This window comes from Mauremys reevesii, linkage group 6 (assembly GCF_016161935.1).
Source record: "Mauremys reevesii isolate NIE-2019 linkage group 6, ASM1616193v1, whole genome shotgun sequence".
Classification (NCBI taxonomy): domain Eukaryota; kingdom Metazoa; phylum Chordata; order Testudines; family Geoemydidae; genus Mauremys; species Mauremys reevesii.
In genome coordinates, this window is record NC_052628.1 from 39,623,188 (window position 1) to 39,648,304 (window position 25,117).

At 42.8% G+C, this 25,117-nt stretch overlaps 1 protein-coding gene across 5 annotated transcripts in view; it reads right to left on the reverse strand.

Moving 5' to 3' along the window:
- Positions 1 to 224: 224 nt before the first annotated feature.
- Positions 225 to 25,117, reverse strand: part of SGTB (small glutamine rich tetratricopeptide repeat co-chaperone beta) — a 41,128-nt gene continuing 16,235 nt past the window's right edge. The window contains exons 5-11 of one of the 5 annotated variants that reach the window (XM_039544915.1): positions 22,015 to 22,114; positions 19,774 to 19,878; positions 15,253 to 15,391; positions 15,092 to 15,154; positions 5,487 to 5,524; positions 4,937 to 5,020; positions 225 to 3,507 (exon numbers count right to left, since the gene is read on the reverse strand). In XM_039544915.1, coding sequence (XP_039400849.1) covers positions 3,396 to 3,507; positions 4,937 to 5,020; positions 5,487 to 5,524; positions 15,092 to 15,154; positions 15,253 to 15,391; positions 19,774 to 19,878; positions 22,015 to 22,114 — 641 coding nt within the window. In that variant the 3' untranslated portion in view covers positions 225 to 3,395. Of the gene's footprint in view, positions 3,508 to 4,197; positions 4,462 to 4,936; positions 5,021 to 5,486; positions 5,525 to 6,022; positions 6,211 to 6,365; positions 6,630 to 15,091; positions 15,155 to 15,252; positions 15,392 to 19,773; positions 19,879 to 22,014; positions 22,115 to 25,117 lie in introns of those variants that run through there. The other 4 variants (XM_039544917.1, XM_039544916.1, XM_039544918.1 and 1 more) reach the window with 4 other exon arrangements.

A 25,117-nucleotide genomic window follows, 5' to 3' on the forward strand; every position in this document is an offset into this window, starting at 1 on the left:
AAAATAAAACATTTTCACACAAACCTGTTTTAAATTCAGATTTTAAGTGTGTGAATAAAGTAAACTCTTTATTTTGCAAGATTTCCCCCTTTTCCACTGCTTACCACATGAATTTGTTGCTGCACCAAACAAACCAAACAAATTTTAAATGCATAATTATTTATTTAGTTCACTGATAAACTGCATTTGGTCTAAAAGGAAAGCAATATTTGTTTAGGTCATGGTTTACCACTTATCAGTATGAATTTTTTTCAACATTCAAAGTACCCAAGCTCTCTCTTCAACCACCGCTTAAAACAAGTCATGACATTGTGAACATGTAGCCTGCAGAGTGGCAAAATACATTTTTAGCATGAATGAAAACTCTTCCTGGACTTAAATGGAAAGAGTAGTTAATGACAGCTACTGTCCATTAGGGAATTTCTATTTTTTATTAAGCTATGAAGTCCCATCTGCTCATATGCAAAATATAATAGACGGTTGCAAGTTTTCTATTGTGTCAATTGTGGCATCTTCCTGCATTAGGTAATGCTATCAAATCTAAAAACAAGCATTCTTGTTACAGATGCTGGAATAAGACTCACATTCTTAACAGTGTGGTATGTGAAATGGAAGTTACGACTTCTAATAAGCATGGTTCCAAGAGTACAGTTCATAGCACTAGTGATAACTACTCCAGAGCAGTTTGACAGGGCTGGCTCTACCAGAACACAGACATCTGCAGAATACTCAATAGCTGCATGTACATATAACTACAAGCAGAAAGAGTGGCTGTTTGGAACCCCTACAGCCAACCTTTGTTTATATCATTGTTATACAGAAGAGTATAGTTTAGGATTATTATGCTTAACCATCATTAAAGACACTCTACTACAAAAGACTTTTTAGTAGGAGAGCGTAAGAAAACTAAAATATTAAATGAAGATTGTCAGAACACAAGGGTAAATATACTGGGTCACATCCTTACCTTCTGTAAAGCCCCATTTTTGTTTTGTTTCCTTTATTAAATTTAGTGCAAAAAAAATGGAATTGACCTTAGAGTTGCTGAAAATCTGGAAGGGTGAAGTATAGTGGAGAATACACTGTGTAAATGATCTGTTCAAAGAGTGCATTATGGAAAAAATCTGCCAAATGATTTCTGCATCTGTAGATTCCTAATGTAACTATATTGTTTGGGGCTTACTCAATTCTCAGTTTTTTTATAAAAAGCAATAATTTCTTTTTTTAGTAAAAACAATAATCTGCCTAAAGGCAGATATTAGTTACCTGAACTACAACTGAAAAAATCTAAAGTACATACATAAGTTAGTGTCCCCCTCCCCCCCCCCCAAGGCAGACACATAGCCAGTGTAAACACTTCTTTCCATGTGGTCAGCCAATACATCAGAATAGCACTGATTCAATTTAGAGTTTAGGGTTGTTTGCCTAATGTCTCCAATGCACCCCAGAGTACATTAATGAGCACGCAGTGCAATTATAAATAGCATTCTTTTTAGAAAAAATAAAGTTAATAATCTAATGCCATGTAAGAGTTATTTAATGAATAAAATATAAAGTGTCTTATGCAATGGATGTTAGTCTGATTTTTCATGTCTGCAAATTTCCCCCTGTGCAATATATACACCCTGACAAAATTGGGAATTTTTACCCTCCCATCAACAAACTCAGAAAGGAGCTTCTGCCTTAGTTCTAAATTCTGCTCTCGCTTACATTCCGCGCAATGTCTTCCCACTAGTGCTTAGCGAAGAAATTACATATGCAAGAGAGCTTCTGTGGTCAGCACAGGCACTCCACCTTCCTGAGAAGCAGTAGCTATGTCAATCTAGTGCTGTCTACCCCAGAGGTTAGGTCAGTATAAGTGCATTGCTCAGGAGTATGGATCTTCCACAGCCCTGAGTGACATAGTAGTTATACTGACAAAAGGTAGTAGTATAGACCAGTGTTTCACAACCTCTTTTTGATACTAGGGACCAGCTTGCTGCCTTCCTAAACTGTGGCAGGGAGATCTCAGGGACCGGCGCAGGTTCATGGACCAGTCATTGAGAAACACTGGAATAGACCAAGCCTAAGTGTATCCAGCAGCAGTAGATGGCATAAACAGCAAACTGAAAGGAAACAGGTTACAAAATATTAAAAAAGGAAAAAATACAGAAAAGCAAGGAGGTCTGAAAGTGTCAGGTTAGGAGAGATGGGAAGAGGAACACAGACTGGAAGAACTATTTCATGGCCCTTTCACCATTAATCACTTATTTAAAATATACAAGTTATATAATTAATCTTCAAAAATCCTTAACTGTTTTTTTCCTAAGCCAGTGATTTACCACACTGTGATACAGAGTGATTTGTTTTAATTACCTAAGTTTTCAGTGCTAATGACTTGTGCAGGTGTGTGACCAGTTTAACTAATCACAGTTAAGGATTCTTAAACTCATGTTGTATACACACAAGAATGAAGTACAACTTTCCATGCCTATGCTTTTAGTGCCATAATGGAGACCTCCAGGGCTACTAAGATGATTTTGGGACATATATAGCAGTAGAAATTCCTCTTTCCTTCTCCCTTGGCCTGGTCTCTTCCTCTGATTGCTACACATCTTCCTCCTACCACAGTTTTATCATTCTCTCTGTATGCACAACTCTTAATCATCCCTAGGCGCTACCACCCACTGTCTTCCCACCAGGTAAAGTTGAAAGGCATGTGATGCTGATAGCAAAAACCTCTCAACAAACCCTAGGGACTCTCAGTGCTACAGAGTCACAGGACTGACCCTCTGGCACATGTTTTAAATCCACATTGCACTCCATCACCCCCATAGGCTCATCACAAGAAGCAGAGTGTTGGTCAGATCTATTGTTTCATAGCAGATCTGGTAAGAAGCAGAGCCATGCAAACCTTCACTACTGAACAATAGGCCTTTTACAATGTAATTTTTAAAACTAAATTTCTACGCAGGCATACCAGCACCCATTAAAGCATTAGACTCACTTCCCCCCACAGCAGCCCTGTAGATCACTCCAATGCACAGCCTTGGTGCATAGTAAGTAGTCTCTTTAAAAGAGATGACAAGTTTTAACATCCATTAATAGATAGTGTTCATTAATTTGAAAAGCCTAAATATGATCATTTTTATATACTGGAAGTTTAATAAGTCAATGTATTTAATATATATATTAATTTATAAAGAATTCACTATATATACACATGATATGTTCAAACTTGTGTGCAACAGATCTGTTTAACAGATTTATTCTTGTTTAACGAACAGACACAAAGGATTTTCTGTCTCATGTCCAAGCAGAGTAGTTACAATGATGCATTTGCTACTAGCTACTGTGTGCGTTTTGGGATTATATACCATTCACATTTCTAGTTCTACAGCCACATGCCTCCTTAATCAGGAATGCTCTTCAGTGCTGCCACTGAAAGATCTGCTCCGGACATGATTTCTCAGTTGTTCTATGAGCTCTGGATTCTGCTGCTGTATCTGTTGTGCAAACTGCTGTCCCCTGTGTTGAACAGTTTTTTGTAAATCAGTAAGTGAAAAATAACTGTCATGCAGCAAGAAAACAGCAAGTTTTATGATAGCTGAAGCTATGTTATGTAAATAAAAGCAAAAGCAAGCATGACTGGGATGATATGTATTAAAATAATCATGGTGTTATAGCTTTTAATAGTTGAATTCTGTTCTGATGACAGATGGACATGTGTCCATGTTGAATCTTTAGACCCATCAGCTGCCTTTGATGAGAACTATTGTTAACTCACCTGCAGACACTAACATTGGTAAACAAAGCTGCTCTTGAGTGACTTTGCTCCTTTCCTTCCAAAAGATGCCAGCAGGCAATTTGGGTCAATTGCTCTTCTAGCCTAAAGACAATCTCTGAAACCCCACATCAGATGTATTCTGCTACCCATTTTGTGCATGTGTAGCTGAGGCCATTGGGAGAATGTGAGGTAACAGGCTCCATTATGCTGATAACACCCAGCTCTACAAGTGGACTTCACTTCACCCAAAAAGTCTCTGATCTGCATTTATGTGGTGACTAGCCAGGATTGTGGCTTGTATTGAGCTAGCTGGCTGAAATTAACCTCAGATGAGACAGCTGAAATACTTGATCATGAGGAAAAACAACTGAAACCTGAAAAAACTCTGTCACTCCAGAAATAAGCTCTTGCGAGAATTTTGTCCAGGTAGCAGTAGCTACCAATACTGCTTTAATTTGATGTGCACTGGGCAGGAAGTCTGCCATTTTGGGGGTGGGGAGGGAATGAGTCCTTGACAGAGTGATCTGCACTTTTGTTGCCAATAATGTGAACTATTAAAATGGTCCTGGCTACTGTAGAAACCACCTCTCTCCTCATGTGATGTTGCTTGAAGCAGCAGACCCTCTGAGTTTAAATGGGAGGAAGCTGGTGTGGCAGGATATTTTCAGCCTTTCATCCTCACTGCAGCCCTAGGTCTGACAGAGACAGAGTGTGCTGAATTTCAGATCACTGCACAAGACCTATTTATTCTCACAGCCTTTCCTCAAGTGGGTAGGCTGAATATGGCTTGAGGGAACAGGACTTTAGCTGCAGGGAACTGAGAAGTTTTTGGAGGAGGCTGGTCCAATGCAATTTGGAAGAAAAATGTACAAGCAACTAAAAATTTAAACAGGCACTTTTAATGAGCCGAGTCTAAAAAGCAAATAATGCATGAGCACCAGAAAGTGAAATTGAGCTGTCAGTTTGCATGTTCAAACTGAATGAATGAAGTGTACAAAGTAAGTAAATATGAAATAATGAAGAGTAAGATGTAAAGTTTAATCATCTAAGGTTATCAGGAACACAAAGGCTAAAAATCAGCCTGACACTGTCTCTTTTAAACAGCAGCTGAGTGCGGCTTCTACAAATGTTAGGTAATTAAAATAATATTTAAATCTTCACAACACTTACGCATGAATGAGGCTTGACAGATCAGTTAGGCCACCAACACCTGCAGCAGGGCCACCAATGGCATTGGACATCATCCCCGACATTCTAGAACAGTTAACACACATTGGTGTTATCTTAAGTCAGTGGCTTTCAAACTTTTGTACTGGTGACCCCTTTCATACAGCAAGCCTCTGAGTGCAACCCCCCTTATAAATTAAGAATACTTTTTTATATATTTAACACCATTATAAGTGCTTGAGGCAAAGCAGGGTTTGAGGTGGAGATTGACAGCTCACGACCCCCCCCCAAGTAATAACCTCGTGACCCCAGTTTGAGAACCCCATCTTAAGTGACAAACTGCAGTTGTTTGCTGGCTTACTAGAAAGAGTACCAGTTATTAAGTGAGCTGTAGGGGAAACTAGATCTAGTTACAAAGAGTACAGCTGTAAAGTCAATAATAGGAAGAACATAATACAAATGTTAGTAATCCATTGCCATTTGCTTTTGATTTGCTAGCCCACACAGACACCACTGGCATCTCTTTTCACTGATACTCCATGTTAATACTTACAGTTGTTGAACTTGAGGATTCTGCATTAAATTTGCTGCCTACAATAGGTAAGATGTATTGCAAGTCAGAATGCAGTCATATATTTAGTTATCATTGTAGTTGACATGAGAAGCACAATATATATCTTGTTGTATTACAATACAGAAGCTAAGTTAATGACTCTAGAGACATATGATCCTCAACAAAATCACTCATTAAAGTAATGTATTTCAAGGACATGAAGATAATATAATTCATTATACTCTACACCATGAATATCAGTTACAATGTACTATTGCTGTTCAGGGTAATCAACCATCAAAAAGAAGTCCGTGTATCTCTAGAGCTACCCTGGCCCAATCCCCTGGGAATTAGACATTAAAATGTGTCAGATATTTGGGCAATCATCTTAATGGTTAAAAAAACAGCTTTGAATTATATATTGCTTAATATTAAGCTTCCATCATTCCAACTGGAGTCTTATCTAATGTTTTCCTCTAGATAATGATATATGCAAGGATAACAAATTAAAAGCTTTCTACGTGATAAAGCCTACCCTCGGGAATCTGAGAAGGCTTATGGATTCTAGGTTGCGAGGAGGGAACAGTTAGTCTTGGGGCTGCCGGGGTGGTGGTTGTAATATTGGGTAAAACTATCTAAGCAGTCACTGGGGTAGTCTTCTGTGTATGGAATTGTTTAAATGTTTGTATTGTATTTCTGTAGAAGTTCCCAAAGCAACTGAAATCTGAAATAAATACATAAAAAGACCCAATAAGCACATTTGCTGCATATAAAATGTTCAGAACCTTCACTTACTCATGGATCTTATCTGTTCAACTAAATAAAAATACTTTACATTTTTCTTCTTAAAACAGGTTTATTAACTAATTTATCCTCACAACACCTCTCCAACATAAACTAGTCATATCTTCTCCATTTTACAGTTGGGAAATGACAGAAAACCAAATTCATTGCAAATCCTTGATGTCAATGAAGTCACATTCGCTTATATCAGCAGTGAATTTGGTCCAGGAGATTAAAGGCCTGAAACTTGAACCACAAGTAACTTGTTCAAGGCTAGACAGTGGTAAAAATCAGAAAGAGAACTCAGGAATTCTTGGCTCTCAGCTCTGGGTTCAATCTACTTGACTGATCAGGCAACCTCTGGAAACAATACAAAAAATCCATTTAATGTAGTTAGCTACAGATGGAAGAGAAGATTTTCAACTCAAAACAGATGCATTTGCCCAATTAAGTTACACATGGAGTTTCTGTGCAACTTAATAAACTAAGCTGTGTAGAACATTCACTCTACTCCTTCCTCACAGACCCTACAATTTCAATAGGTGACCAGATCTATTGGCCTCTCTTTTAGGTTAGGAGCTATTGCATGCGGTGGGGCTACATACTCCGAAGTTTACTGTGTACCCTTTAGCACACAGATGTTAAGTTTGATGTGTTGTGGTCTGCTTTGGACAAGAAAGGCTCCCAGTAATGCTGCAATCCACCAGTGAAATTCTTTAAGAACTCGGAGGAATACAGGCAAGTCTTATCTTAGGCGGGGGTGGCCTCAATATTTAAAGGTCCTGGGAGCCTTTCTTGTCCAAAGCAGACCACAACACATCAAACTTAACATCTGTGTGCTAAAGGGTACACAGTAAACTTCGGAGTATGTAGCCCCACCACATGCAATAGCTCCTAACCTAAAAGAGAGGCCAATAGATCTGGTCACCTATTGAAATTGTAGGGTCTGTGAGGAAGGAGTAGAGTGAATGTTCTACACACACCCCACTTGAGGCCACGCCCCCCACTCCGGCCATATGCGTAAAGTTGAAATCGCGCATGTTAAATTCACGTAAGTTGCGAGAAACCTGTACAACAGGATTCTTGCACGACTCAGAGATGAATATATGAAATTTAGTCTCCCAAATTAATTAAAATCAGTTTAGATAACAGCACTGTGTGGAGTGAAGGTTTATTGAAGGAACATAAACAAAAGGTAATGACAAACAACAAAGTACAGCGTTGTGTCAAGATGTCACTTTTCAGTGTTCTCTCTGGTCTGGTCTTCAATGAAAGAAGGGCTTAACAGCAAGATGTCACTTTTCAGTGTTCTCTCAGGTCTGGTCTTCAATGAAAGAAGGGCTTAACAGCAGATTAATTAAATTACCAATTGATAATATGTTGAGAGGGAGGTGTCCTGAACAAAAGTGAGTATACAGAAAAAAATATAAAAGAATCTATGCCCAGATACACAAATGGACTTAAGTGCATAAGTCCCAGTTTTAGGCAACACTGCAGTTCACAAAACGTCCACTTGGTTGTTGCCTAATGCTATAGGTAGCTACAGTCACTCAGTGCCTATGTTTCCACTGTGAAAATTCCCTAGGCACCTAAGTTTCTATGTTTGGGCATGTGCAGGACTGTCCCACGCCTAAACCCCAGCAGGATCTACAAAACAGAGGTGTTTGCTCACCGATCTTCCCTGCCTGGCCCAATCAGGTAAGTGTCCTTAAAGCATGCCCACTGGAACAGGCCTCATTCAAAATGGAGGAGGAGGAGATGGTGCCTTAAACAGTGGGCTATGGGATATTCTGGTGTGGATCTCTCTCAATCTCTCTTGTTGAAGTTTTCCAACTTTGGATAAATAACTAGAGTCACTGGAGCAGGGGGACTGACTCCTAGGTCTCCCACCTTGTGGACAGGTATCCTTGCCACCAAGCTATAGTCTCATTCTCACACTTTCTCTGCATAGGTGCTGGAACAATTTTTATAATGGGGGTGCTGAAAGCCATTAAACAAAACTGTAAACCCAGTATATGATGGAAACCACTTTAAACCAGTGGGTGCTGTCACACCCACAGCACCCCTAGTTCCAGCACCTATGTCTCTCTGTGTCCCTCTGACTATTTATTTATCCAGATTGAGAACAACCCACATCAAAATATCCCATAACCCAGTGGTTAAAGCACTTTCCAGAGAGGTGGAGGACCACGATTCAAATCCTTTTTCCCCATCAGGCAGAAGGAGGAATTTAACCTAGATCTCCAACATCCCCCGTGAGTGCTTTAACCACTGAGCTAAAAGTTGTAAGTTGGGTACTATGATCATCCCCATTTTGTGTGGAAAGAGGCATACACCTAATTCACTCTCACAAGAAATAGCTCAGGCACTGTCAGAGGGTAGCTGGTCCTGAATAGGATTCAGGAGCTGACCCTCTCTCTGACAAGCTTCACAAGGGGAAATGAGGTAACTTAGGTGAACCTGGGGCTAATTAACTCACTGAGTAATTGGTAGGCAGTTAATTAGGAAGGGAAGCACCAGGCATGATAAAAGGAAGCTACTTCCAATAGATACCCCCTAAAGAACAGAGGCTCTTGGGGAGAAAAGCAGAACCCAGAACAAAGAAGCTTCCAATGTGAGATGTTTTTCATGAGGTAGCCATTAAGGGAGCTTACTAGGAAAGAAAACCAAGTACGTGTAAGAATGCTCCTAGGTGGGAGGTGCTCTGAAAGGAAGGAATGCCAAGTCTCAGCAGAACCTGGTCCTCATGGAAAGATTTAATCAAGTAGCAAAAGCCCAGATTAGAAGAATTGTATGTCATTCTGAGTAAGGGTCTCATATTTGGGGATCTTGACCCAAGAGAAGAGATCCTTCCTCTGGAGATGACAAGAGTCCCTGGCTCCAGAGGTCTCACTGGTAAGGAACATGAACATAAATGGGGTTGATGGACTAAGGTTAATTCAGCCCCCTCCCCTCTAGCTGCACACTTTGGGGGGGAGGCCTGCATATCATTCCGCCTTTGGGTTAAATAAACTACAGCCTTGAAGGGGCACTGTTCAATATACATAAGCTTTGTTGGACTTATTGAGACTCTCAATGGGGGGAAAACTCAGACAGATGTAATTGCACTGCTGCGCTAGGCTGCCCGGGAGTGTGCCATGGTGAGGGCTCCCCATGAAATCCCTAAGTTGCCTAATTCCAGGAGAGGGGTTCTCTGCAGTTGATTGCAAGTGAAGTTAGGCACCTCTTTGCAATCTAGACTCCATGGGACGGCTTAGAACATACCCCTCTCATCAGCATCTGTTATTAGCTAGCTTAGGTGGCTCTCCACCTAGCTTGCTGGCTTTTGTGGGCGGCATTTTAAGGCAGTCTCTCCCCATTCTTTGTATAGGGCTTTATGGACCCCATTATTGTTCCGCTGATTTTTCTAGGCACTTAAGAGTTAGGGATTGCAATACCTAAATCCTTTTGTGGATCTGGGCCCTAGTGTTTAGAAGTATGGGTAGGAAATAACCAAATGAGATGGGGAAAATGCAAACTGTTTTTCGCCTGATGGACAGTACTAATTGGAAACACAGATACTCAAAACAAATAAGGAACCTGAAACGCAGTAATAGAAAGAGATTAGAAAATTAGATACAAGTTAGTAATGTGATATGGTAGCAAAATACAACAAATGTAATTTTGAGTACTGCCCTGCCCCACCCACACAGATATGTCATGAGTAACAGTCTCTCTGTAGCACTCTGCAACTGCATCTGGAATACTACGTTCAATTCTGGACATGAGTAGAAAAAAAGACAAAGTGGACAGTTTAGAGAAAAGCAACAAATTATTAATCTGAAGGGAAAGGTTAAAAAAAGTGCTAAATGTGACTGGTATAGCTGAGCAATGACTAAACCACAAGTATGCAAATATAAACACCAAGGCGGGAAAATATTTTTTTACTAAAAGGGAGTATAAATAGTACTAATGGAATGAAAGAGAAAATTTAGACCAAATAATAGGAAAACTTCCTGACAGCCAGAGGCAGATTACAGTTTTGTGTGGCCCTAGGCGAGAGCAAGTGGGAGGCCCTCCCCGCCTCTCCTGCTCCCTCCAGTGCTCCTGCTGGGGAGCAGGAACGTGTATGAGCATGTGCACGCACACACAATCCCTCCATTCACCAGGAAGGCAGGTGTGAGGGTGTGTAGTAGTCAGTGGCTGGTGAAACACCTCAGGCATCTCTTCTAGAAGAGTTGTTTTCTCCAGGGATGATCTAAAGGCCCAATGCAAATGAAAACTCCCAATCAGCAGAGGCACACTCCCACTGGGACTGGAATTTGCACATTGCAAGGCCTTGGAGACGTCCTTTCCACAGGGATTCACCAGTCTCTAGTTCCACACAAGCAGCTTCTTGCACTCATGCAGTTGTTTCATTACAGCTGACTTGCACTCTGTATTTTCAAACAAATCCAAGAAGCTTCTAGGAACCCAACTCCTCTCACTTTATCACTGGTCAAAACAGAGCAAACTTTCACCAGGGTATTTTGGAAAACTTCCAGTGTGAAGAGCACTCCCAAGGCAATTAAAGCTCAGTGGTTTATCCCTCAGTGTATCACGCACTCGGTCATGATTTTCCTTGGGTTAAGGTCAGGGGCGGCTCTACAAAGTAGGCTGCCCCAAGCAGCGCGGAGCGCTGCGCCGCCCTTCCCCAGTCCCGCGGCGGGTCCCCTCTACCCGCGGCTCCGGCATCCTGGGGAGGGCGGCATTTGCTCGTGGAGCTCCACCGCATGCCTGCGGCAGGTCCACCGGAGCCCGGACGAGCGGACCTGCCGCAGTCATGCCTGCGGGAGCTCAACCGGAGCCGCGGGAAGACGGGACCCGCCGCAGTCATGCCTGCGGCAGGTCCGCTCGTCCCGGGCTGCGGTGGACCTGCCGCAGGCATGCCGGCGGGAGCTCCACCGGAGCCAAATGCCGCCCTCCCCAGGATGCCGCCCCAAGCGGGCGCTTGGCCCGCTGGTGCCTAGAGCCGCCCCTGGTTAAGGTTGACTCAGAGTGCTTGTCTATGCGGGGAAACTGACAGGGAGAACTATAGCTAAGCCTGTAAAACTTCCCATGTGCGCACTCCATTCTGATATAATTCTCTGCTTCTGGTCCATCCCCATACAAGCAAGCCCTAAAATGGCATTAATGGGTGATTGGCTTTGCTTTTTGTTCTTGCACCTCAGAAGTGAACTACACCCAGCAGCCAGCTTCAGTGCCTGGGTGAATGTTAGCATGGAAGGAGAATTTTAGGAAGGACTGAGAACGAGGTTTTCCCTTCACCTCTCATGAGTGAATAGACTCATGTAATTTTTCCTAAATTGCATGGGGGAAATGTGGAATATCCTGCAGTTTTGGGATTTATCTTTCTGGAAAACTCCAGTGTTTAGTTAAATAAATATAATGTAATATAATTTATATAATTAATAATTTGTTTAGCTGACTAAAGTATTTAGTACTGGATATTAGATACTACTGTATTAGATATTATGATGAAGGCTCATAAGTAGTGATTAAAAAACACAAAAAGGAGATTAAAAATATTTACTACATAAAAATATACTCTCCCACCAAACCTGCTGGGGAGTGGGGTTGGAGCGTGGGGGCTTGCGCCAGTCTGCCCAGTGCTCCTATCGGGGAGCAGGGTTGGGGTGCAGGGGCTTGCCCCGCTCCTCAGCAAGAGTGCTGGGCGGGGGGGCAGAGCAGGTCAGCGTGCCCATTTTTTTGGGGCTCCCCGATTGGCCGGGGCCCAGTGGCTAATCCGCCACTACTGATGGCAAAATCTGTTATGTTTTGGAATAGTCTCACCCTGGAAACTGAGAAAACCCCATTGCTTGACATAAGACTGGACAAAGCATTTAAAAGGTAATGTAGGGAGCAATCTCGTAATGGTAGGTGTGACAGTGCCACCCATAAGGCTTTATGGAAATATGTTTATGAATGTGTGTATTTTGTGTGTGTGTATATATAAAATATAAAAACATAACTAGAATGTGTTTTATGCCACATATACCAGGTAAGATATCTCTGTAAAGGTCATGATCTACTGAATCTATTAATCCTGTCTGTATGCATGTATCATTTTTGTATTTGAAGTTATGAACATTGGCTGCATGCTTGTTTGATTCTAAGTAGACTGTAGTGAAGCAGTTGGTCAGCTTCCTGAGAAAAGACTATTCTCAGTAATCAAGAAACACTTAAGCCAACAATGAACTTGGAGACACAATCCACATCTGGGCTTTTCCAGGAATGTGGCTTGGCTGGTAAGGAACTCAGTCATGCATGGACATATGACTTGCACAGGTGACTCCAAAACTCCATTTTGTAGCTGAACTTTGCATAGGAGAGAGGAAGGGGTCTCCACCCACAAGAGAAAGTATATTTAAGCCCAGGGGAGACCCCTCCATTTTGTCTTCAGCTGGCTAAAGAGAGAGCCTCTCCACCCCCAAAGATACCTGAAAGAAACTGGAACAAATGACAGTGACAGCAGGGGGTGTGAGTGATTGCTGGACCCAGAAGGTTTTTCCTAATGTCCAACCTAAATCGCCCTTGCTGCAATTTAAGCCCATTGCTTCTTGTCCTATCCTCAGAGGTTAAAAAGAACAATTTTTCTCCCTCCTCCTTGTAACAACTTTTTATGTACTTGAAAACTTATGTCCCCCCTCAGTCCTCTCTTCTCCAGACTAAACAAACCCAATTTTTGCAATCTTCCATCATAGGTCATGTTTTGTAGACCTTGAATAATTTTTGTTGCTCTTCTCTGGACTGTCTCCAATTTGTCCACATCTTCCCTGAAATCTGGCGCTCAGAATGGGACATAATGCTCCAGTTGAGGCCTAATCACTACAGAGTAGAGTGAAAGAATTACTTCTCATGTCTTGCTTACAACACTCCTGCTAATACATCCCAGCATAATGTTTGCTTTTTTATTTTTTGCAAGTGTTAAACTGTTGACTCATAATTAGCTTGTGATCCACTATGACCTCCAGATCTCTTTCTACAGTACTCCTTCCTAGATAGGCATTTCCTATTTTGTGCAACAGATTGTTCCTTCCTCAGTGGACTACTTTGTATTTGTCTGTATTGAATTTCATCCTATTTACTTCAGACCATTTCTCAGGATTAAAATTCAAAATTATCTGATCTTCCAAAGCACTTGCAACTCCTCCCAGCTTGGTCTCGTCCACAAACATTATATGTTTATTCTCTATGACATTATCTAAATCATTGATGAGGATACTGAACAGAACCGGACCCAGAACTGATCCCTTCGGGACCCCACTTGATATGCCCTTCCAGCTTGACTGTGAACCACCGATAACTACTCTCTGGGAATGGTTTTCCAACCACTTATGCACCCACCTTATAGTAGCTCCATCTAGGACAGTATCAAAAGCCTTACTAAAGTCAAGATATATCACATCTACCACTTCCCCCCATCCACAAGGCTTGTGACCCTGTCAAAGAAAGCTATTAGGTTGGTTTGACACAATTGTTCTTGATAAATCCATGCTGACTGTTACTTTTCACCTTATTATCTTCTAGGTTTTTGCAAATTAACTGCTTAATTATTTGCTCCATTATCTTTCTGGGTACTGAAGTTAACCTGATTGGACTAATTCCACAGGTTGTCCTTATTCCCCTTTTTATAGACTGGCACCGTATCTGCCCTTTTCCAGTCCTCTGGAATCTCACCTGTCTTCCATGACTTTTGAAAGATAATCACTAATGGCTCAGATATCCCCTCAGTCAGCTCCTTAAGTATTCTAGGATGTATTTCATCAGGCCCTGGTGACTTGAAGACATCTAACTTGTTTAAGTAATTTTTAACTTGTTCATTCCCTATTTTAGCCTCTGATCCTACCTCATTTTCACTGGCATTCATTCAGTTAGTTGTCCAAGTGCTACTCAACTTTAGTGAAAACTGAAACAAAAAAGTTATTTGGCACCTCTCACATTTTCTGTTGTTGTTTCCCCCTACTCCATTGAGTAATGGGCCTCCCCTGTCCTTGGTCTTCCTCTTGCTTCCAATGTATTTGTAGACTGTTTTCTTGTTACCCTTTATTTCTCTAGCTAGTTTAATCTTGTTTTATGCCTTGGCCTTTCCAATGTTTTCCCTACATACTTGTATTTGTTTATATTCCTCCTTTTTTCCCCACTTTTTGTAAGACTCTCTCTTGAGTATCAGGTTATTGAAAGTCTCCTGGTTGGGCCAAGGTGGTCTCTTGCTATACTTCCTATCTCTCCTATGCTGTGGGATAGTTTGCTCTTATGCCCTTAATAGTGTCTCTGAAAAACTGCCAACTCTCTTGAACTGTTTTTCCCTTTTGACTTGTTTCCCATGGGATCTGACATACCAACTCCCTGAGTTTGCTAAAGCATGCCCTCTTGAAATCTATTATCTTCTTGTACTGTTTTCCCTCCTACCAGTCCTTAGACTCATGAACTCTTGCATTTCATGATCGCTTTCACCCAAGCTGCCTTCCACTTTCAAGTTCTCCCTCAGTTCCTCCCTATCTGTCAAAATCAAACCCAGAACAGCCTCTCCCCAGTGGCTTTCTTCACCTTCTGAAATGAAAAATTGTCTCAAATACATTCCAAGAACTTGTTGAATAATCTGTGCACTGCTGTGTTACTTTCCCAACAGATGTCTGGGTAGTTGAAGTCCCCCATCACCACCAAGTCCTGTGCTTTAGATGTATACACTAGTTATGATAAGCATTAAAACCATCTTCCTTTGTTGAAGCAGGAGTAATGTTTAAAACATTTTACATTCTGTTTCTTAATTAAAAGCAACAAGATATACTTAATATACTCACCATACTAATGAACGCTGGGTTGTTTATCAAGCTTGCCATGTCAAAACTCAGTCCTGTTCCAGTCTGTAAACAAATAATATCTGAAGAGTACTATGTCTAGGAAATTCCATTTGAGTTATTAAAAAACCTCACTGAAAAGAAAAATAAATAAGGTAACTTACAGGACTGGAGAGGTCTCTTAGTTTCTGTTCAGCTATTTTCATATTTGACTTGTAAGAGTCATTTTCTGGATCAAGAACCAGTGCTTTTTGGTAACTGGTAATTGCTTCTTGGTATTTGTTCATAGAGGTCAGGGCCAACCTAGTGTGAAATAAAGAAAGCCAGTATGAGCGCATCAAAGTAGTAATGATACTAACAGTTATGGATCTAATTAGCACAGGAGTAAGTGAGAGAATCTCACAACTAACTTAGATCCTGATCATTCCAAAATACATGTAGGTTTACTACCAGAATGTAAGTATTGATGCATATTGACCGGTGCTGGCATTTACTTTTGTCATACTACTTTCTGCAGCACAGGTGATTCCCTCCAAGAACTCAGTCTTGCATATGTTCCTGTCATAAACAGATAGTTAAGGGTTAAGGTCTCTTTTACCTGTAAAGGGTTAACAGGCAGTACCTGAGGAACACCTGACCAGAGGACCAATCAGGGACAAGATAATTTCAAATCTCTGTGGAGGGAAGGCTTTGTCTGTGTTCCTTGTTTGCTCTGTGTGCTCTCTTTGGATCTAAGAGAGGCCAGACATGTCTCCAAGTTCTCCTGGAGTATTTCCTACTATCCAGTATAGTGAGTATTAGAAAGGCGAATTAGTCTTATAATTTGATTTCTACATTTGCAATTGTGTGTTTGCTGAAGGAAATTCTTTATTTCTGTTGCTGTTACTGATTATTCTGAGGAGGAGGGAGAGGGAAGTCTCTCCAGTTTTTATAAGTTAGACCCTGTATTTTTGCATCCTGGTAATACAGAGAGAGTGTACTTTTTTTTCTTTCTTTAATAAAATCTTTTCTTTTTAAAACTTGATTAATTTCTTCCCTTGTTTGGATTTTCAGGGGAAGGGGAAAAAGTGAATCCCTCTTTGTTTGATTCAAGGAGTTTGAATCAAGGTATCTCTCTCCAGGAGTAGGGAAGGGGAGGGGGAGGTGAGTCCCTCTTTGTGTTGAGTCAAGGATTTGACTCGGTGTGTAATCTCTCCGGAGCAGGCTGGAGAGAGGGAAGGGGGGAGGAGAACTGGCTGTTTCTCTCTCTCTGGTGAGATTCAAGGGGTTTGAATCTGGGTTCCCCAGGGGAAGCTTGGGGGACAGGCAGTGTGTTATCCACTTTAAACGTAACTGGTGGCAGCGAAAACCAGATCTAAACTAGGATTTTAGTTTAGAGGAGTCCATGCAGGTCCCCATCTTGGAACCCAACAGCTCCAAGTGGGGGAGAAGACCTATGACAGTTCCACATACAGACAAGCCTTATGAACACTTTTTGCCACCAATAAAAATGCCAAATGCTTCTGGCTCTATTCTAGGCCATCCCTTCACAAGTTATCACTTAGTGAAATACACAAGGGTGCTTCTTAGAGCTCTGCAACTACCTCTACACAGAGTTGCTCTCTCAAGTAGGGCTCTAATCTGATACCCAATTCAGGATAACAGTCCTGCAATCATTTTTAAATGAACAGTCCTCAGGCCCACCTGTTAATCTCCCAAGAGTGGGAAGTTGGAACTCATATAGGAAATTCTCCAAGAAAAAAAAACCCATTTACTTACCATAGTAATTACAGCTCCCTGAGATGACTACCCATATGGATCTAAGCTCCCTGTTCATTTTCTCCACTTCTCTGCAGTCTCTTGTAGAGGGATTCCTAAATTAGTGATATGAACTAACACACGTTTGGGGCAATGCATTCTCTTTGGAACCCAGAATGGGAAGAAGAGGAGCAGCAAGCTGCCCCAATGTACACTTCTTAGGCAAATCTTTTAAGCTCATGCACTAGTGGCATGCTAGAGCATTATCCACATAGACAATCATCTTGACAAAGCACAATTACTACAAGTAACTGTTTTATATTTGTTGTCCTATATGGTCACTTATGTGGTTTAATACAGGGGTGGGCAAACTTTTTGGCCTGAGGGCCATATTGGGTTTTGGAAATTGCATGGGGGGCTGGTTGGGGAGGGGGTCGTGGCCCAGCCCCCACCTCCTATCTGCCCCCCACAATCTCCTGACCAATCCAACCTACCCTGTTCCCTGATACGCCCCCTCCCTCCCCAGGACCCCAGCCCCATCCACACTCCCCGGCTCCCTGTCCCCTGACCCCCTCCGGACCTCTGCCACCCCATCCAAGCCTTCGTCTCATTCCTGACAGGCCCCCCCCGGGACCACTGCCCCATCCAACCGCCCCCCCCTTCTCCCTGTCCACTGACTGCACCCGGCCACCCCATCCAACCCCCCTCCTTCCTGACTGCCCCCAAGACTCCTACCCCCATTCAACTCCCTATTCCCCCGACCACCCCGACCCCTATCCACACCCCCGCCCTCTGACCACCACCCCAAACTCCCCTGCCCTCTATCCAACCCCCCGCACTCCATACCCCCTTACCACGCTGCCTGGAGCACTGGTGGCGCTACAGCCGCGCCGCCCGGCTGGAGCTGGGCCACGCCGCTGCCGCTACCATGCAGATCAGAGCACTGGGTCAGGCTAGGCTCTGCAGCTGCGCTGCCCCAGGAGCTCACAGCCCTGCCGCCCAGAGCACTGCGCCAGCAGCGGGATGAGCTGAGACTGCGGGGGAAGCGGGACAGCAGGGGAGGGGCCGGGGAGCGAGCCTCCCAGGCCAGGAGCTCGGGGGCCAGGCAGGACGGTCCCGTGGGCCTGATGTGGCCTGCGGGACGTAATCTGCCCACCCCTGGTTTAAATACAATTTGTCCCTCCTCTAGTTAGGTTTCATGGTTATGTACTATGACACTAATATATAAGGATTTTCCACTTTGTTCATATATGCTACTTATGACAGCTCCATTGTATCTAAGATACTGAATACTCAATCAGACCTACATCTGAATATGTAGCTACAGAGAAAAATATTCAGTGGTTATTCTGATATCAATATTTTTCTCAGTGTTCTGTTAATATTATAATCTTATCAGGATAAGAAACTGAAATCATCTAATTTTTCTACCTGCTTAGTCATGATGATGGAAAACCCCGGTAGGCTACATCTGATGGTCATTAGAGAGACCATTCTCCAGAGTGTCAAAAGGAATCTCTTAAGTAATTTATTGATCATATTATTTTTAGATTCCCTAAATATCATGCTAGCTATGCCAAACTGTTAAATTATGTTAATTTAAATTATAGGGGATCCTCATTACCACCAAAGTTGAACAAGTCATTGTCCACTGCACTTCAGACCACAGACTTTGGCACAGACACATTTACAGAAGCCAGTAATATGCTGGCCATTGTTCTCCCTTCAGATTAGGGCCAAGAGCCCTTTCAAATATGGAGACATTCATAAAACTTCAGGTAGTAAAGATGCATAATCCCATTTGATCCTTCCAGACAGCTCTCACTGTGCTATATTCACATTTTTCACTAGATTCGACAATTAGTATTCACAGAAGCAACATTAGTATTCATTTAATATTCAGAATTAAAATTCATGTTTTGAAATTTAAAAAGCTAAGGACCAAAGTCAGTCCTTACATACACAGAGCTCACTGACTTCAATGAGAGCCATGTATGTGCCTCTGAGGGAAGAATTTGGCACTAGATATTTGTTTTATTATTAAAATTTCTTTAAAGAGGTTTACCAGGTGAACTTCACTCTTATTGGTTAGGGGGTCTGATTCTTTATATACATATAGAAGCATGGAATGTCTGACCTGCTTTTGGCATTTATGGGTCAATGTAATCACAGTGTCTTGCCTACAAGTTATTATTACAACATCAGCCAGAGAGGCTTGTAACTCAAGTGGTAAAGGCCTGTATTTCTGGTGTCAAGGGTCCTAGTTTCTAACTCCCACACTCTAAGCGTGCAATGATTGATTGCCCTGCCCAGTTATGACAAGACAAAAGTCACAAAGCAACTGCATGGGCACCCTGGGAAATATCCCCAGCACAAAAGCCCCTCTGCATGGGGACTATTGAAAAAAAGTCATAAAGATGAATTTCCCTAAGTGTGCAGATGTGAATTCGTTATAGAATGTACTTAAGAGTGCGATGTTAGGGTCAGCACTTTCCACCTCAACAGATCCACTTCCTAGGTGTATTTAAGTGAGAAAAATAAGTTTGTACTCCTGATAGCGCTGCAAACCCAACACTTTTGAGAGCGGGACCTGGATTCTATTCTCTATTCATTATCGTTAACAGAACAGTTGTTGTTCCAGTTACAGAATAATTACTGGTGATTATGTAGAAGCGAGAAAGAACACAGCTTGACTCCCTCGATTGAATTTGCAGTGCTGATAAAAATCTGTAGTGTAAACAGAGCAAACCTGACAGGAAGTCAGTAGGAGAGAACATGTACATGGAACCCTCATGCCAGCTTTAGTCCTAGAAAACAACTGCACTTTTAGCACCAGATCTTCAGTCAACACAAACTGGAATTATGCCATTGATTTAAATAGAGCTACACTGATTTACACCTTCCAAAGATCTGGCCCTTAATGCTTACATACATCTGGATGATCTTACCCCATTCTCCCATATGCTTTGCTGTATTTTGGATCTATTGCTATTGCTCTCTCACAGTCTTTTATTGCTTCATTGTAGTTGTTGAGCTTGCTTTGAGCAGCAGCCCTAAAGTAGGGGAAAATAACACATTTAAGAAAAGTCTGAGCATAGATTTAGGCCCCAAAGGCCACACTTAACATTAAGAACATGTTTAATCCTACTGACTACTCAGTTACATTATGGAAAATTTGCTCACCTAGCTTGACTTCAGTGGAACTGTTCAAGTGCTTAAAGTTAAACATGTGTAAGTGCCTTACTGACTTAGAGCCTTCAATTATATAGTCATATCTTACAAAAAACATAATAGTGTGGAAAAGCGTATGAGAACCAGAATATAACAAGCCAAACTGTCAAATGGTAGATTTGGTAATATATGATGACTGTCTAGGAAAACAAGCATTATGTACAGTCATCCTTTTGCAGCAATAATACTTTTTGTTTTTACTCCTCACTGTTCAAAGGATCTCATCGATCAATCCTCTCTCTCTCTCTCCCTCCCTTTTTACGCCTCTACCTATCAGTCTCATATGACAATCCTTCTGTTAGGTCATTTTTCCCTCAGGTGCCTGGCTCCAGGAGAATTGCTAGAGGAGCTAGAAGCTCTACACTGACTGACCATGTATTTGATCTATACTGATTTTTTTCAAAGTCTCTACAGAAATACAGTTGTGTGTGTGTGTAATGCCACTCATGCTAATAGGTAAGTCTGGATAAAGAGACCTAATGATTTCTGAATCACTGAATTATTACTGTATCTTTACCAGGGAAACACCAATTATTTTTACACATTATTTGAGTTAAGACAATAGAGTGGCCAAGCCAAAGAGTTCAGATCAGTATTCAAATTCAATCTTTCCCATGGTTTGAGAGTATTCAGAAAAAAACATTCCAGCTTGTCTTTCCATAGACAAATATGCTAGTTTACAGAAAGAGGAATATTTAATTCTGCAAAGCATTTTGTGCTAGTTTTCCATGAAAAATTCTGTGTAAAATGATTTTTTTTATTTAAACCTTTTTCCTACTATGCCCTCTGAATTTTTCTAGGTTTGATGGAATAAATTACTTCCCTTCCTACTGGGTTGTGTTCATTGTCTTTAATTATATGGACAGCTTTACACCTGTTCAACCCCACTGAGGTCAATACAGTTGCATGAGTCCAATCAAAGGCAGTATTTAGCACTGCATGCACTTCAATTTTTTTTCCCCCATGTTTAGAGAGAGACTCAATGGACCAAATAAGGAATCAGCCTGATTCGGCTCTCCCTTTTTCCTAAGATAAAACAACCCTCCCTCCTCTGCTTCAACTTATGTTTGCACCATCCTCAAAACTCCTGGAGCAAAAGTCAATCCTAGTTTTAAATGACTTCCATTGGCAATGTACCCACTTATGCCTTACAGTAACAACTCATTGCAAGTTGCACATATTTTCCATACTCACTGACTATCAAAGTAGTAGTAGTTACACACATTTTGGAATCATTCAAAGCCTACTGGAGTTAATGGGAGTCTTTCAATTGGCTTCAATGGGCTTTGGATCAGGTCCTACATGACCAGTTTATATCTAGAGAGAATGTAGGGCACTGCTGTCTTATCAGAGAACAAATATGGTTTAAACTCTGAACTACTGCCTTAAATATGTAATGCCATCTTAGTAAATATTTGTGGTTCTTCTGTATCCTTGTGCTTGTCTCTATCTACTATATAAATCACTTGTTTAGTAACTAAAAATAAAATCTGTATTAGAACTGTTACTTTTGCAATAATCCTGGCATAAAGATATTTAGCTCCTATATAATGTTTTACGTCTTCAAAGCACTTTACAAATATTTTTGCTCTGGAAAATTAATGCACATTAGGCCTGATCCATTAGAATTCCATAGAGTGGTTCCCACTAGCTCAAATGGGCTTTGAAAGAGTCCTTTACTAATTTCTTGTGTAGAAGTTGCTTTAAGTTGCCAACATCAATCACCAAATAAAGTCTTGAAACAAAGTTAAAATCCACATGACAAATATAATGAAGACAAACATTTGAGTATAGTTGAAATGATACATTTTAAAATGTGCATAACCAAACTGCTATAAATCAGATGTTGTTACTCGCTGAAAAGGAGGGCTTTTCACTTCACCTTGTTTTGATCTAGTTCGGTTTTTCTTTTTAAAATTATCTCTATGAAGTTTAAGGGATTGTTTGTTATTTTTTACCTGTTACAATAATATACTGCATTATTTGGATCCAGCTCTATAGCATGAGTATAACAATCCACTGCAGCAACATAATTTTCTTCCTTCATGTGATTATTACCTGAAATAAATTGTAAAAATGATGTTTTAAGATAATTAAAGGTGCAATTCTATATCTGAACAATAAACACAGAGCAGAATCACTACACTATAGTACCTCACAAAACAGTTGGGTCTGTGGTGCCTGCCTTTTGTGATTTACTTTTCAGAAAAAAAGATTTTGTATTAGTCTGCTGAATATACAGTACACTTTTTTCATGTAGACTTGTTACCTACAAAGCAGCACAACACTTAATGTTTACATACTTACCAGGCAGTTCCCTGCTGTTGAGCAAGGAACCAGTTTGTTGGGAACTGGCTCAATGGGCTGGTCAACCACAACAACTTAGCTGCAGTTTGGATTGGTCAGGATGGATATCCTAGCAGGTCTCACAACTTAATGAACTAGAGGTGGAGACCCTCTTTGATCTAATTCACCCAAAACTTGCCTGTAACTACAACCATAACATGAGGACTCCGAGGGATAGCTCAGTGGTTTGAGCACTGGCCTGCTAAACCCAGGGTTGTGAGTTCAATCCTTGAGGGGGCCATTTGGGGATTGGCCCTGCTTTGAGCAGGGGGGTGGATTAGATGATCTCTTGAGCAGGGCCGGCTCTAGACCCAAGCGCGCGCTTGGGGCGGCGGCAGGCGGCTCTGGTGGACCTCCCGCAGACGTGCCTGCGGAGGGTCCGCTGGTCCCGCGGCTCCGGTGGATCTCCCGCAGACGTGCCTGCGGAGGGTCCGCTGGTCCCATGGCTCCGGTGGATCTCCCGCAGACGTTCCTGCAGGAGGTCCACCGGGACCAGCGGACCCACCGCGGGACCAGCGGACCCTCCGCAGGCACGTCTGTGGGAGGTCCACCGGAGCTGTGGGACTGGCGACGGCCAGAGCGCCCTCCCCCGGCATGCCGCCCTGCTTGGGGTGGCACAAATCCTAGAGCCGTCCCTGCTCTAATAATCTATTTAAAAAAAAAAAAGATAGGCAGGTAAATGAACAGTCCCATACAGCTACCAATAGCTCTTTCATGAAGACACTGAGGACATATATACCACAGGTGCCATAAGATGACTCAGATGCAGAAGTACACACCAACACCTCAGCAAATGCATCACTAGTCAACTCTTAGGAGACTCAAAACGTTATGCAGCCAGGAAAGGAAAAACACCAAGCAGCACTAGTACAATAAAAGGACCCTACTTTACTTTACTTTTCTCCCCATCCCTTGTACCATGTCTGGCAGCAGTACAGGCACAGGCCATAATCCCACTCAGGCAGGGAAAAAGCTCAGATTTAACAGGAAGAGACTAACAAAACTTTAAGTCCTGGCAAATGGGCCAAGGTAAGAGAAGGAACACAACAAAGAAAGTATGAAGGAAGAAGAGTATCCTACAAAGTGTAGAGAGAGTACAGGGAGCTAACATGCTCCAGAAGGCACTGAGTGCTCTCCATGCAGGGCACATGGCTGAATGAGGAAGAGATCCTTCAGTCTCATTCCAAATTAACAGAACCATACAGATTTTTCAACTCTGTTATAACTGATACACAATGAGGTTATTCATGGCAATAGAGTATGAGAAATTGAATCATAAATATTTCACATATTAGCAAAGTCACTTCCATTTGGAAGGAATGCATAATCTTCACAGAGCCAGGAAAGTGTAACGGAGTAGAGTCTAGTAACGTAGTGTGACAGGGTCAGGCCAGATGGCTACAGGAGAGTGTTCCTATTGGGAACCAGGAAGTGGGCGGGTAGAGCCCGCCCACTGTTAAAGGAACCCTCCCCTCCTTCCCCCCAGCCTAAGGGGAGGATCCACAGGGCCTAGGCACCAAATAATTCTGGGGGACAATTAATGAGATAACAGGGACGGGAGTGAGGTCAAAGGGTCAAACAAAGGGAACCTGATGAGGACACTGAGCAGAGAACCCCGGACAGCACCCACTGCTCCTCGAAGGGGTCAAGGGAGCCAGCAGATGCCGCCCAGAGGAACTCTGCCCGGATGCGTGAGTGGAAGAAGGATCGGAAACAAGCCCCACAGTCACAGGAGACCCCATCAGCCAGCCTCCTCTCCCTGGTTTTATAGATGGCCGTTTTAGCCAGGGCCAGGAGGAGGCTGACCAGGAGGTCCCGTGGCTTTGTGGGGCCACGGATGGGGAGTGCATAAATAAGGAGGTGAGGAGAAAAGTGCAGCCAGAAGCGTAACAAAATATTTGTGAGGAGCCAGACTAGGGGCTGCAACCTGGCGCACTCCAAGTAAACGTGCGCTAGGGTCTCCCTCATGCTGCAGAAGGGGCAGGTGTCTGGGACAGGGGTAAATCGCGCCAAGTACATGCCCGTGCTCACGGCCCCATGAAGGAGCTGCCAACTGATATCCCCAGCAGACCTTGGGACCAGGGCAGAGTATAGGCTGGCCCACCGGGGCTCCTCACCCTCTAGAGGTGGCGGGAGAACCTGCCACTTTGTGTTGGGGCGGGACACGAGGGTGACGAAGAGGGTGTAGAGCACGAGCATGTATAGATGTTTCCTTGGTGCGGTCTGGAAATGAACTGGCTGCAAGTCGTGCAGCCGGCTCACAGTGAAGGGGCAGGGGGGCTGGTTGGGTCCACGGGGCAGGGGCTGATGAAAAGGTCCGGAGGGCCTGGGCTGGAGGGTGGGCGGGGCATGCCCTCTCACAGGACCCGGTCAAGGTAGGCCCGAGCAGCGGGCGCCAAAGCAGCCCTCACCTCCTGAAGTACGCGCTGAGGAGTACGAGGCCTGGAGAGCCCCATGTGCTGAGTGAGCATCAGGGGATCCAGCCAGTCTCCCCGGTCGTAGTCCAGGAGGCCTCCGACTCTGGTGACTTCTTCCAGAACCAACCTCTGGCGCACCGCGGGGGACTCCGCTACCCGCACAAGGAGCTGGGGGTTGTGTAGCAGGGGCTCCATGAGATCTGCCCCCTCGGTGGCCGCCACGGACCTGGTCGCTGAGAACAGCTTTCAGGTCCAGAGGAGGTCCTGGTAGAAGACCGGCAGCCCGGAGAGGTCTCGT